Here is a 15,104-nt window from a genome sequence, read left to right as displayed (position 1 = left end):
GGAGACTCTGCAGCCACACAAGCGTCCATTGCACGTATCCAATCCAGGGGCCGTAGGTTGAGGACGCCTGATTTGGTGCAATATCAAAAAGGCAAATAATTTTTCTGCCGACCACCAAAATTTTCTTGCAGACCATCGGGTGGTGCCCGCTGGTTTAGGGTCTCCTGCTTGAGCAAGGGGTTGGACTAGAAGACCTCCGAAGCCCCTTCCAGCTCCATTCGGACCGATGGAACGCGTACGTACCCCTCCCCGTAAACTCCAGAACAGGAAGGGAAAAAAAAATGTCTGCTAACAATGGACCTCTGTTGCCCGTCCGTGCGCAGAGGGCTTTGCAAAGAGAGCTCCCGTCTCCCACCCAGCCACTGTGATCTAATTTCTTTTAAGTAACTGCTTGGCAAAATTCCCACCGGTGCATTAAAGCAGTCCCTAGCAAAACAAGAGGCCAGGAAAAGAGAGGCTACGGGGCAGCTCAAGAGGGGCAGGAGATGGAGAAAGAGGGGTCAGCAGAGGTCAGAACAGGTTGGACATTCATGCCAGAAGAGGGCTTGGCCATTCTCAGCGAATTCGCAGGCCTGTTCGGTCCTCGCCCCTTTGACGAAGAACAAAGTGTGAAGCAAAATTGGAACCTCGCACATTTTCAGTGTGTGTGTGGGGGGATCGCTCCCGCAGCGTCCCTGGCTCGCAATTTGCATCTTAATGGGAACATTTAATTAACCCAATGCAGTCAAAGTGGGCCAAGAAGAGGCAGGGGAAGATGATTTTTAAAAACACAACCCCCACCAAACACACACGAAGCTTAAACGGGAGATTTTTATGCTTTGCAATCACAGATTTAACAGAGAGGAAGGGTGGGAAAATGTCAGAATTTTCCCCCTTTCTGTACATGAATTTAAAAAATAGCAATGCATCGAGCATCAAACCCCCTCCCCTTCTCATTTTTCCTGGTTTTTAATCCTGGAAGGTGAATCCCCTTGCACTCCAGGTCAGCGCAAACTTCTAGTCCTCATTGAGGAGCCCGGATTTAAAGAGCTGCTCCGCATCACTCGCGAAGGCACTGCATCGAATCCCGAGGGGCTTCTGCTTGTGATAACAAGTCCCTGCGGTTGGATTTGAACCCTCTGGGACGTTTTATCAGATTTTTGAACCTACCTTGCTGGTTTTATGGCGGACAGCTCCAAATCTCAAAGCTTCCGGTCTAAAAAAAAAGGAGTCCCTTATAAGTAAAGGATCCCCTCGCTCAACTCCGTTTCAAAGCCGAAGAGCCGGCGCTGTCCGAAGATGTCTCCGTGGTCCTGTGGCCGGCATGACTCAACGCCAAAAGGCACACGGAACGCTGTTCCCTTCCCACCAAAGTTGGTTCCTATTTTTCTACTTGCACTTTTTACCTGCTTTCGAACTGCTAGGTTGGCAGAAGCTGAGACAAGGAACAGGAGCTCCCTCCCTTACGCGGTGTTCGGGATTCAAACCGCTGAACGGTCGACCTTTTCCGATCGACAAGCTCAGGGTCTTAGCCCCTGAGCCACTGGGTATAGGGGCGGCCTTGAAGTCCCTTGGCAAAGAATCTTCCTTCTGGATGTGGGGATTGACAACCTACACATATCTGGGGCAGAGAAACGGCAGGTGGGAACAAGCTTCAGAGCTGCGTCTTCCCCCAAAACTCCTCCATAAATCTGTATTTTAAAAAATAAAATAAAATAATATTTTAAGAGAGAGTCTCTCCCTGCCGGATTTTGCTATTCTGACTCTTCGGGATCCGCCTATTTTTATTTCTCATCGAGCCCTTGGCACCTTCAACGCGACGAGAACTGTGGGCTGAAATCGTTGCTCCGGATAGTTTCTTTAAAAAGAAGGTGTGTGTGTGTGTGGGGAAAAAAAGGTATGTGTTTGTGTGTTACGTTAGCACCCGCCAAAGGAAACGGGGGCTGACGCTTCCTTTTCACCTTTCAGCCTCCCACCCTGAAATCACGCAGAGTTGCAACGGGGGACCTCCCTTCTACGCAGCCTAGCCAAGCCAAAAACCTCACCTTCCTTCAGTCCCTTCATCCAAACAACCTTTGCAAGCTTTCCTTCAACTTCCCGGCAGCTTCTCCTGCCTGCCCCCACCCCCCACCCCAAGTTTCTGGATTCTCATCTGGGGCTTTTGCATGCCGGAGTCCTGATTGGGTTACGTAGAGCGAGCAATTTTGCAACGCTTCCAAATACGCCCCTCTGTCCTTCCCCGAATGGAATAAAACATCCCCCTTGAACCCTCTTCTGATTCTAAAGAGTCGCCCCGGGGCAGGTGCCTGCAAATAACTCAGAAATAGCTTAGAAACGAACCAACTGCTTACCTGGGGCTGTTCACACACCGCTGTTAAGAGTCCGTCTCCCGTCCCTCCGTCCTCTCTCCTCTGTGGCTGTCATCCCTCCCTTAAGAACATTCCCTTCTCGACTTTCTGTCATTTTTCTTCTGGCTTTTTATTTTTTATTTTTTACCGCTGCTCGGCACACACAGCAGCAAAGCAGGACAACAATACACACACACACACACTCACACACACACACACACACACACGCTCACATCCTCACAAACTGAAGCCGCCGCCGATTTTCATTCCGGCAACCCAACGGAAAAAGAGAGCGCGTGAAATTGATCGATTGTCTCGAGTGTCCAAGATCAAACCCGGCCCTACGTTTCCGACTTAGGGTGGGGTGGGCTTCCCACGCTGGGAAGCCCAATTGAGTCCCATTTTTTTTTTTAAAAAAAGCAAACTCCCTGGAGAAAAAGAACTGCGGTGGTGGCTTATCACAGTTTCCCTTATCGATGGGTGAAGGGTTTGTGGGCTGTAAACTGGTAATAGATGGGTTAATTTTGCTTTGATAGGTCTGAGCATGTCATCCGCAAACGGTCTCAGATTCTTAAGCATGGATGATAGTGTGACCGAGGCTTCCCGAGAGCCTGAAGCCAACTCCTTGTCCCGACAAAAATTCCTTTTATTAATTGATTGTGGATTTTGCTCCTTCACATCCAGCAAAGTCTTTCAAGGGAGGATTTACGGTCACGGACCTTATCTGCCTTGGAGAGCTGCCAGGCCGATATCTGCAAAACTTGGCAAGGAGTCTCGGAGAGTCCGAACCAATGAAGCGAACTAAATTGTCTCCTGCAAACTCCACTCCCCAGTCGCTCCTCTTTTATTCCCTCTCGGAGGAGCCATTCATCCTCCACCTGTGCTTTTACTCCCAAGTCGACCTCTGTTGTTTAGCTGTTCCCTTCCTCTGGCAACTCTGCGCCTGCACACACTGGGAACAGGCTCCAGCTGTTCTTCTGCCTCACTGATGTCCGACTCTGAAGGCAGCTGATAACTGACTTCGCAACTAACAACATCAAGGTAGGTCTGGGGGCTTCAAGGTGTGTGTGTGGGGGCGATACTTTATTTTCCCAATCATCGCACATTTAATCTGTACGTCCCTTAAAGCCAAGTAGTGTCCATTTCTAAAATTTAATTTCTAGCGATGTCAAAGCGGCCGCCGAATTGTGACCGAAATAAGCAACTTATTTCAAAGCTCACAAACGGACATCAGAATAATTAAAAGACGGTTTGCCAGGATCATAGATGAGAAAATCGGAACTCCTCTTATGCGGATTTGATCCGTTGCCTTTCCGATGCTCAGCGGGTTACCTTTCCACGTGAAACACTCCCCCCCCCCACCAAAACAAGGCTAATAGCAATAGCAAAAATAAAGAGAGCCAGCAAAGCGAATAAAAAAAAATCCAACCGTCGTACCAATATGCACCGTGGTTTAATTAAATTAAGAAGTAGGCTAAACGGTTTCCAGCGTACGCTTTCTAAAGTCCAACTTCTCTACACTTAGCTTAAAAAAAAATAAAACGTTTTCAACCGGTTATATTTACACAGCCTCCCCCCCCCCTCCCCCAGTTCTTTAAATATTTCAAACTATCTTTTTTTTAATCCAAGGAAAAGATTAGAAGAAGAGAAAAAAAGCCCTGGAATTAGCTCCACGTACATCCGATGTGACATAGTGGATTTTTCTGTGCAAATGGTTAAGTGGCGTCACGTCTTTAGGAAGATGTTGGATAGCAATTTGTCTGAAACGGTATAGGGTTTCCTGCCTAGGCAGGGGGTTGGACTAGAAGACCTCCAAGGTCCCTTCCAACTCTGCTATTGTATTGTATTGTATTGTATTAAACCGATGCCAGTTGGAATGCTGGCCGGGGAAATCCATTTCTTTTCTGTGACAAATCCATTAACGCCCCCCTCTATACTTAATCCCCGAAGAAAGCTTCTTAAAATTGGCGGGGGGATCGGCCTTCCGGAATACTCCCAATCAGCTGTTCCTGGCTGCAGGGATTGCCACAGGCATCCTCCGGGCTTTTTGGCTACATTCGGTGTATAAGACGCGCCCCAATTTCACCCTCTTTCAGGGGGGGAGGGAGAGTGTGTCTTATACTCCGAAAAATACGGGAATTTGGTTTCTAGATTGCCACTCCGAAGGAGGTCTAAGGTGCTGAGTTGTATCCTGACAAACAGACTTTTGCGCAAGTCCAGAAGTTGAGGCCAACTTGGTGAAGTGCAAAGAGAAAGAAATGGGGGCAGGGGATGGGGGAAACAGCCAAGGATTCCTTTCTTACCAAATACAGGCTTAGCAGAAAAATAAAATCTATCGCAGAGAAGCGCATCTGTCCCCCTCTCTCTCTAGAGATGCATACATATATAAATTTCTTTTGAACTTGGCCAAGTCTCTTGCCGTTAAAATGGCACAAATGAGGTATTTTGGGGCATCGGCCGAGCTTGTTTGCGGCGTCCGCCGTTGCCTTCCCGCAAATCTGTTATCACGATGGATTTGTCTGTCTCGCGCAATCCCCCCTTATTGCTTCATGCCTCTGTGGCAGCTAAATGTAAACTGGAACACTTTGAGGGATCCCTCTGAGGGGAGGACAGGTGACCCTGGCTTGTTTTTCTTCCAGGATGAAGGGGACCAAAATCAGGACAGACGAGCGATCACCCACTCCTTGTCCAGGCCGCTCTCTTTGTTGACTGCTTCCCTCGATCCGATTCTTCGTTTTGCGCCTGGCTTCCAAGTGAGTGGGAGGCGACGCCTGATCTGTCCTCAGCTTGTGGGGAGGGGGGTTACACCCCTGTGGGCCCCTGGGTCAGCGGGTCAGAGTCTGAACAGAAGAGCTCTTTGTACAGTGGTGGGAAAACCGCCTGGACGAACATGGGGTAGGTCTGGCGAAAGGAGCGGAGCTTCTCCATGTGCTGGGAGCAGAGATTTCGCAACTTTCCTTTGGGTGGCAACTGGAGGGAGAAAGTGGGAGAGGATGAGATACTCTCACCTGGAAGGTGCCCCATTGGAGGAGATGACCAGGATGAAGGAGGGGTCAAACACATCCATAAGACACGAATTCTGTACTCTTTCCTCCTCTCTTCGAAGCCCTGGTAGATACTCACCTTTGCCAAAATGCCTTCCCGGTGATTTTTCTGCAACATCTGCCTGAAGGCCACTTCAAGGTTGTTTTGCAAATAGGCCACCTTGCCTTTCTCTTGCAGCCACGGGCGACCTGCAAAACGGAGAGAGAAACCTGCTGGGGCCTCACTCCGTTTGCAAAAGCAAAGCTGTGACAGAGGTCAGCCCACACCTGGGATAGTTCTGACCGAGGCTTCCCCAGAGCCTGAAGCAAACTCCTGGTCCCGACAAAAAAACCCCTTTTATTAATTCGCTGTTAATTCTGCCCATTCGCATCCAGCAAAGTCTTCAAGGGAGGATTTACGGTCACAGACCTTATCTGGCTTGGAGACTGACAGGCCCATATCTGCAGAACTTGGAGTCTCGGAGAGTCACAAACCAATGAAGCGAACGAATTGTCTCCTTCAAACTCCACTCCCCTGTCGCTCCTCTTTTATTTCCTCTGGGAGGGGCCGTTCACCGTCCACCTGTGGCCTTCCTCCCAAGTCGACCCCTGTTGTTTAGCTGTTCCCTTCGCCTGGAAACCTTGCGCATGCGCACACTGGGAACAGGCTCCAGCTGTTCTTCCGCCCCACTGATATCTGACTCCGAAGGCAGCTGATAACTGGCATACGGCCCTGTCTCCCTCTCTGCCTCCGACACAGAGCCCTCTTCCCCAGACTCCAGGACTGGCCCATGTTCCTTCCCAACTTCCTCATTGTCTGAATCTGCGGGCCACAATAAGGACCTTTAGCCAGGCTCTGGGGCAGCCCTTTGATTTATTAAATTTATATGCCACCCATGTTCTTGATTCTGGGCAGCTTACAGATCACAAAAAGACAGAGAAGCAATTGACATTTAAAGCTATGCAAATTAAAATCTTAAAGCCGTGCAGGACCACAGAATCAAAGTTTCGAGGAGGCAGCTGCTTGACTTTAAGCGATGTCTGACTTTTTAATTATTCTTTTAAAGTTTCTGAGGCCTGCAATTATTAGATGGTGCGGTGGCCGAGTCTATTAATTTCATCTCTACTACAGAGACGGTTTCAATGAATGGTTTGCAGCTCTGTATTTATGTTATAGGATCAGCTGGTAAATCCAACCATCCATTTCAAGTTCTTGTGTAAACTCTTTTTGTTTTTGTCAGAATATGCATGAAGTGGAAGAGACATGGTAACCAGGTCAGCCAATGAATAGGCCTAGCAACTGGGTCAGCCAATGGGGACTGTTTACAAACTGAAACGGTTTGGAGGCTGGGCGTGGCTCAGCTCTGAAACAAAACTAGCCTGGACGTGCCTGCTCCCCTTTGTCTTGTCCTTGCTTCTAACTTCTACCTCCTTGGAAGAATCTGCTGTTGGCATTGTACGTTTATTCATGTGTTATTATGTACCGTATTTTTTGGATTGTAAGATGCACCTGACTATAAGACACACCTAAATTTAGAAGAGGAAAACAACAACAACAAAGGGTTTTTGGCCTCCGCGCATTGCATTTTCAGCCCTTTTTTGCGGCCCTTTTCCAGTCCGTCTTATAGTCCGAAAAATACGGTATATAAAAAAGTTAATGAATCCTGCTGAATCAATTATCTGTGTGTGCTTTCTGGATTTGATTTTTTTGCAACAAACTCTTGACAGTTTTCTTGAGACAAGTGAAGACCCAAGAGATTTGGGGAGGCAATTGTGCGGGGAAAGGCAAGCCCCCCTCCCCAAAATTTGTCCTCTCTTTGACTGAAGAAGCCACATGTCAACTCCTAATGTTGCCACAGTGAGAGAAGGTGGGGTTAGCGCATTCCACGCATACTTTCAGCTAAGGTCGGATTGGGATGGGTGCACCTCATTGGGGAATGTGATTTATGACACAGACTGAGGGGAGAGAAGGAGCAGGGGTAAAGTTCAGTATAACACTGACTGCGAAAAGAGCTTGCCTATGGTACTCCTAATAAATGACTAGTTTTTTATTGAAACTTGGCTCGATACTCATGAATCATTAGGGCATTTTTAGGAAACCTGACACCACACCCTCCTCAACCCCACAACAGCCAATGAAATGCAGTCAAAAGAGCGAGGGGGCTGAAGTTGAACTCCACCACCAGAAAACTTTGTTCGTACTTGCGTTGATCAAGACCAAGGCTGTGAAAAGAGCAATTTCGTTCTCGGAGAAGTGGAGCGAACACAGGCTGTGTGTGAAGTCGAAGATGGAGTTGATCAGTTCGCTGCAACCTGAGGAAAGCAAGACTCATTGTTCAAATCACACTCCAAAGAGGAGGAGGAGTCAAAGAAAGAGAAGTAGGAGAAGAGGAAGAGGTGAAGGAAGAAGAGGAGGAAGAGGAAGAAAAGGAGGAGGAGAAGAGAATGAAGAGGAGACAGGAAGAAAGAGGAGGAGGAGTGGAAGAAGAGGAGGAGGAGAAGCAGACAAAAAAGAGGAGAAGATAAGGAAGAGGAGGAGAAGGAGGAGAGAAGGAAGAAGAGGAGAATCTTTCCAGTCCCCTCCATCCAGTCAGAGCTGAAGAACCTTCTTGGATGAGAAGTAAAACGTCTTAAAAAAAAACACAACCCAAGGAAGTCCAGTTGCCTCTTGAAAAAGCACCTTTGGGACAAGGAAGAGGAGGAGGAAGAGGAGGAGGAGACACAGAAGGAAAAAGAGGAAGAGGAGTGGGAGAAGGAAGGATATAACAATTTAATGTTCCTCTCTGGGGAAGTTAGATGTATAACCAACTCCTGGAATTGCAACCACTTCTCACTGCCAGTTGACGTTCCTCAAACTTTCTCAAGTAGCAGCCCTACATCTTGCCCCCCAAAACTATTTGCCAGACCCCCTTCTACGCCCTACTTTAGACCCCCAACTCCAAATCTATGGGGGATTCCATCCTTCTTGACCCAGCAAGTAGGACGCTCTCATACCCAGAGATTTGAAGACTTCTGGGCCAGCGTATTTGCCCTCAAAGAAGACCGTCCGGTTCTCAAAATTGAAGGCTCGGCACATCCTCACCAGGACAACCTCCATGGCACCTGAAGGGGGAGAAGAATGACGTCAGCCCACTCAATCCTTCCATTTTGGGGGGGGAGGGGGAGGAACTTGGGTTGAACTCCTCAGAACTCCTCGGGAACAATTTTGGGGACTTTCTCACGCTTCTCATCCAGCCAAACAGAAGCTCTCTAGTTGGGTTACTAAATAACAAGAAGATTGCGGAAAAAAATGGAAAACATTAAGAGCAAGGTAAAGGTTCCCCTCACACATCTGTGCTAGTCGTTCCCGACTCCAGGGGGCGGTGCTCATCTCCGTTTCAAAGCCGAAGAGCCAGCGTTGTCCAAAGACGTCTCCGTGGTCATGTGGCCGGCATGACTCAACGCCGAAGACGCACGGAACGCTGTTCCCTTCCCACCAAAGGTGGCTCCTATTTTCCTACTTGCATTTTTTAACGTGCTTTCAAACTGCTAGGTTGGCAGAAGCTGGGACAAGGAACGGGAGCTCACTCCGTTACGCGGTGCTAGGGATTCGAACTGCCGATTGACAAGCTCAGCGTCTTAGAATCTCAGCCACCTGGCATAAAGGCGGCCCTTAAAAAATCGCACAATAAAAGGAAGCATCGTTTGTTCTTCAGTGGAAAGGCAGTGGTAGAAACCCGAGCCACAAAGGACTCTCAGGAACTCAGTGCGGCATCATTCGCACCCCTTACCTGCTTTGAGAAGCACGATCTGATCGTTCTGGCAAAGGTCCATGAAGGCCCCCATTCGCTTGGCGAACTCCACCACATATTGGATGGCTTCCGTGATGTGGCAGGCGCAACGTTCCCACATTTCCTCCATAGTCTAATGGGAGAGAGAGAGATGATGATGAAGAAGTTTGGGTGGATTGCGAGAAAACAGAGGGGAGTAAAGATTCAGAGGAGGAACTGAGGAGAAACTTCCTGACAGTGAGAACAATTAATCAGTGGGACAGAAGTTGCCTCCAGAAGTTGTGAATGCCCCAACACTGGAAGTCTTTAAGAAGATGTTGGATAGCCATTTGTCTGGAACGGTATAGGGCTTCCTGCCTAGGCAGGGGGTTGGACTAGAAGACCTTCAAGGTGCCTTCCAACTCTGCCATTGTATTGTATTGGAACTAGCACTGAAGACATTCCCTAGTTGGGTCATGAAATGTCTGCAAGAAAACCACCCAGCTCAGAAAGCAACAAGGACCCCACAGTCCTCCTCTTTCTCCTCCTCCTCCTCTTCCTCCTCCTCCTCCTCTTCCTCCTCCTCCTCCTCTTTCTCCTCCTCCTCCTCCTCCTCCTCCTCCTCCTCCTCCTCCTCCTCCTCCTCCTCCTCCTCCTCTTCCTCCTTAAACAGAACTTTAAGGTGAGGCTTTTCTCTCTGAGAGTGGGTGGAACCCCATTGTACCTTCTTCTGGTAGCTCCCGATTTCTTCTCGGGTGAAGGTTTCCCACCTCAACAGCTGGAGGTCTTCCAAGCGGAGTTGACAGGTCTCCCGGTAGGACTTGAGGACATTCTGGGTCAAGTGCTCTGCAGGAAGAAGACAACAAGATGGCCTCATATCTGCAATTGGAATCCCACAGAAGCTGTCCTGGGTCCAGCCTCATCTGCCTTGGCTTCTGTTGCTTTCCCTAAGTCTGATCTTGAGAGGTTGGCTCAAAACCCCATGTTTTGTCTTGGACAAGAAGACCTCCAAGGTCCCTTCCAATTCATTCTGTATTCTGAGCAGGGGGTGGGATAGAAGACCTCCAAGGTCCCTTCCAACTCTGTTATTCTGTATTCTGAGCATGTGGGTAGACTAGAAGGTCCCTTCCAACTCTATTATTCTGTATTCTGAGCAGGGGGTGGACTAGAATAATAATAATAATAATAAATAATAATAAATTTAAATTTATTAGCTCCCTTTCCAGACAGGACTCGGGGCGGCGTACAGTGAAACATATAAAGCATAAAACATGTACAAACACATAAACATACTCATATACAAAGACATACATGCACGGAGGAGGTAACAAATTACATCACATTTAGACAATTAAAAATCACCATTAAAATACCCCATTTACAATAACACAATTTAAAAATTTAAAGCTTAAAACAACTGTCAGGAGGAATAAGGCAAAAATTTACGGTTGAGCCAGGCCAGATAATTGAAAGAGGTGGGTCTTCAGCTGTACACGGAAGGATCGGAGATCGGAAATAATCCTGATGTCACGTGGGAGGTCATTCCACAGGGCTGGGCCCATCACAGAGAAGGCTCTGCTCCTGGGTGTCGCCCCCCGACACTGTTTAGTGGACGGCACCCGAAGAAGTCCCTCTCTGTGTGAGCGGATTGGTCGTAGGGATGTATGGGGCAGGATGCGATCCTGCATGTAACTAGGTCCTGTGCCATGAAGCGCTTTAAAGATCGTAATCAAAACCTTGAAACGCACTCGGTAGACCACAGGAAGCCAGTGCAGCTCGCGCAGGAGAGGTGTTACAGGGGAGTATCTAGTCCTCCCCATAATCACCCGCGCGGCCGCATTCTGGACCAACTGCAGTCTCCGAGTGCATCTCAAGGGAAGCCCCATGTAGAGAGCATTGCAGTAGTCCAGGCAAGACGTCACTAGCGCATGGGTGACTGTGCGTAGGGCATCCCGGTCCAATAAGGGGCGCAATTGGCGCATCAGGCGAACCTGATGGAACGCCCCCCTTGCCACGGCTGTTACATGGTCATCCATGGACAGCCGGGCATCCAGGAGGACGCCCAAATTGCACACCTGTTCCATGGGGGCCAGTTGCACGCCCCCAATGGCCAGAGATGGAAGCCACTGGTTGAACCGGGAGGCCGGAAGCCACAGCCCCTCCGTCTTGGAAGGGTTGAGTTTTAGTCGGTTGCCATCCATCCAGACCCGTACGGCCTCCAAACACCGGGACATCATTTCGACGGCCTCATTGGGGTGGTTCGGGGTAGAAATGTACAGCTGAGTATCATCAGCATACAGATGATATCCCACCCCAAAACCACGGATGATCTCGCCCAGCGGTTTCATGTATGTGTTGAACAGGAGAGGCGAGAGGACCGACCCCTGTGGCACCCCACATGTGAGGGGGCTCCGGGTTGATCTCTGCTCCCCTGCCAACACACGTTGCGTCCGGCCAGAGAGGTAGGAGCCAAACCACCGTAAAACGGTGCCCCTGACTCCCAACCCCTCTAGCCGGTGCAACAGGATACCATGGTCGATGGTATCGAACGCCGCCGAGAGATCTAATAGGACCAGGATAGAGGAACAACCCCTATCTCTGGCCCTCCAGAGATCATCAACCAACGCGACCAAGGCCGTCTCCGTGCTGTGCCCGGGTCGGAAGCCGGACTGGCGCGGGTCTAGATAATCATTCTCCTCCAGGTGACGTGGGAACTGTTGTGCCACCACACTCTCTACAACCTTCGCTAAGAAAGGAAGGTTGGAGACTGGACGATAATTGACTAGATCCGTTGGGTCCAGGGAAGGCTTCTTGAGCAGGGGCCTCACAACCGCCTCTTTCAAGGCGGCCGGCAGAAACCCCTCACCCAACGAAGCGTAGAAGACCTCCAAGGTCCCTTCCAATTCTTGTTATTCTTCTGAAGACTCCCACTGCCCACTTAATACTTCTTTTTCTTCCAGCCTTTCTGAAAACCGCCATTCACTCACCAATCTCCGTTAGCGAAGGATGCGGGCACTCCAAGAAGCCGGTGAAGCTCGGATTGGCATAGAAGTCAAGTGTCTTGCTGGCTGCTGTGTGTTCTGCTCTGGTGACATTCGGGGACAGGAGGTCTGGTGATGCCTGCGTCTCCATAGCGTAATAGACGCTGGTCCTGGGTTCTACCTTGATGACCCCAGGACCATACCCTTTCTTGAAGAAGTCCTGCTGGTCCTCACCCAGGAGTCTCTGCGCCTTGAGGAGTCCGTTAGAGTAGGCCAAGCCCGCTGTCTCATCTGGAGACTGGCTAAGGCGGGTCTGTCCGGTGAGGAGTGCAGGGGAGCCTTCTCGGAGATCTGGAGAAGGATCCAGCTTGAGTTGACCGTTGGCCATGCCCAAGGAGAAGGTGGAGCTCTCTCCGCCTTGATGTTGTTGTTGCTGCTGCAGCTGTTTCTGGACTTCGGCGTGGAGGCTGTCTCGTTGCTTCTTGGACATCCGGCCAAATTTGACAGCTGGAAGAGAAGACAAATTAGGGGATGGTTGTCTAGAGATAAAAATGGGGCAGGACACTTAAGACATGAGAAATTTTGAGTTATTTCAGGAGTCACTTGAAGCTCCTGAGCATCTCCAACCTGGTTCTTCTCCCCCTTGTCCCATTTTGCGGCGTGTCATCACCAAAGTGAGGCAAGGGACAAAGGGAATGTCTCCAAACCTGAGTGCGCCATGTTGCGTTTAGAAATCCAGGGAAATCTTATAAGACTTGGGAACTGTTAAGATATTTAACTTAGTAACTGGAACAGTAAATAACAATAAAGTATAATCTTTATTGTCATTGTACTTAAATACAATGAAATTGGTTATATGGGCCAGAACACAGAGTTGTGGTTGATTGGTTGGAGAGAGGAGGCTCCTGCATGAGGAAATATATGCTAAGATTGGTTGCTGTGGGTGTAAAGGGGGAGTTTCCCTTTCCCCCGCTTTTTTCTTCTGTGTGCTCTGTTTATTGCTGTGTGATTTACCTCACAAGATTTACCTCATGCCATTTACCTTACACAATTTACCTCACATGATTTACCTCATGCGATTTACTTCATGCGATTTACCTCACGCAATTTACCTCATGAGATTTACCTCATGTTAGTGTGCTCCTGACTAGCTTGTCTGCTGTCAATATAGATGTTTAAATACACTTATTTTCATAAAATTACAAGTTCATGTCAGCGTCTCTAACTTCGTTTGGACACCAGCTGCGCAATTCCCTGACAGGAGCCCTCCCTGAGGTGCACCTCAACATAGGTCTTACCGTCACGGGACATGCCGAGGCTGAGACATTTCTGCAGGCGACAGTGTTGGCAGCGGTTGCGGCTGGTGCGGTCGATCAGACAGTTTTGTTGCCGAGTACAAGAATAGGTCACGTTCCCTTGCTGGCTGCGTCGGAAGAAACCCTGGAGAGGAAGCCAAGAAGATGAACTGAGAAGATGGATCTTTGGTAACGTCACTGGTAGCCTCCAAGACTTTGTGAAGCCCAACAGTGCAGTGGTCCATCAGTGAAGAGAGCCAAAATTGGTTCAGTAGAGATTTATGGCCATCTGCTTCCAGAAAAGGGAGACCCTCCCTCCCCGACCCCCCAGGATAATCTTCTGCATGGAAGAGGGAACAATTATGGCCAACAGGACTCATGCCAACATTCAAGATCCCAGCGATTGAGGAGACTATTCCCCACCTTGCATCCTTCGCAAGTGATGACCCCGTAGTGGATCCCGGAAGATTTGTCTCCGCAGATCTTGCAGGGGATCACTTCAATCTGGGCTGTGTGGGGAAAAGAAGACAAGAAGATGTTGGAATCTTGAGAGAAGCACGTGGGAAGCAGTGGGGGAACCAGCAAGCGGACAAGCCATGTTCTGATCAAACCAGGATCCGCAAATTGTCCTTTTTCTTCACTGTTGGAGAAAGTCAACTATCAGCATTAGACAGCAATTCTCCAGCTGTTAGTCAAAAGATCTTGCAGTGCTCATCACAGTCCACAAGAGGGCAGTGTTGCCCACGTTCGCGGTAGTGACTTTCACAAGACCAAAAACAACAACAACAACAACATGGTGGCAAACTAACTTTTAACTAACATCCTTCTCTTGCCAAGGTGTACATCCCACCAAAAATTGTGCATAAATCAGTGAGAGAGGCTGTGGAGGGAGATGTTGTGGCCCAGTGGCCAGTGGAGCTGGGAGGATTCAGACAGTGAGGAGGGTTGGGGAGGAACATGGGCCAGTCCTGGAGTCTGGGGAAGGCTGTGATGAGGGCTCTGTGTCGGAGGCAGAGAGGGGGTCATATGCCAGTTATCAGCTGCCTTCGGAATCGGACATCAGTGAGGCAGAAGAACAGCTGGAGCCTATTCCCACTGGTCACTAAACAAGCGGTTGTAACTCGAGGACTCCCATACGCGCGCAATCTCCCTTCCCCATCGTCTCACCCGCCGCTATCTCCCTACGATCTCCCCCTCCCCCCCCGTCATGACAAAATAACAAGCGGAAAAGACAAAAGAGAGAAGGTATCGCAAAAACCACAACGGCCAGATATATTCTTCCCTTCGACTTCAAACACCCGATACTGGTAAGCCGAGTCTTTGGGGGAGCTGAGTTGAGTCAGCTTTTCAGTTACTCAGCCGGTCCTCCTTGACGGAGTTGCCAGTAAGAAGTACTCTCACTTTTAGCCAAAAAAAATTTAAAAAAAAACTTTTTTTGGTCCTGCCGGTAAATTAGACTTTTCAACCCGAGGTCAACAGGGTGCAGCAAATCGAAAGCACGCACACACACGGGGGAGGGGGGGTTGGTTGGGGGGGTGGGAATGAAGAATGCACTGTGGTCAGGAATCGGCATGCTTTTTTCCCCTCACCCACGATTCCCTGTCCGGTTACAGAGTTACTGGGGTCACTACGTCCACGGACACAGGAGGGCAGGCCCAGTGGTGACCAGTGACACCGGTCCACTGCTGTCCATGTGGTTTTAGTTGTGAGGGGGGGGTCTGCATTTCAA

At 49.3% G+C, this 15,104-nt stretch overlaps 1 protein-coding gene across 1 annotated transcript in view; it reads right to left on the bottom strand.

The window, feature by feature from the left end:
- The window catches only part of RORC (RAR related orphan receptor C), a 61,917-nt gene that overhangs the window by 23,463 nt on the left and 23,350 nt on the right, over window positions 1–15,104 (bottom strand). The window contains exons 3-9 of the mRNA XM_081968093.1: window positions 13,799–13,884; window positions 13,379–13,520; window positions 12,087–12,587; window positions 9,824–9,945; window positions 9,121–9,253; window positions 8,345–8,452; window positions 7,553–7,663 (exon numbers count right to left, since the gene is read on the bottom strand). Of these exons, the coding sequence (XP_081824219.1) occupies window positions 7,553–7,663; window positions 8,345–8,452; window positions 9,121–9,253; window positions 9,824–9,945; window positions 12,087–12,587; window positions 13,379–13,520; window positions 13,799–13,884 (1,203 nt within the window). The remainder of the gene's footprint in view (window positions 1–7,552; window positions 7,664–8,344; window positions 8,453–9,120; window positions 9,254–9,823; window positions 9,946–12,086; window positions 12,588–13,378; window positions 13,521–13,798; window positions 13,885–15,104) is intronic.

This window comes from Natrix helvetica (assembly GCF_964273705.1).
Source record: "Natrix helvetica genome assembly, chromosome: 16".
Lineage (NCBI taxonomy): Eukaryota > Metazoa > Chordata > Lepidosauria > Squamata > Natricidae > Natrix > Natrix helvetica.
The sequence above is the reverse complement of the archived record's forward strand: the minus strand, read 5'-3'. Positions and strand labels throughout refer to the sequence as shown.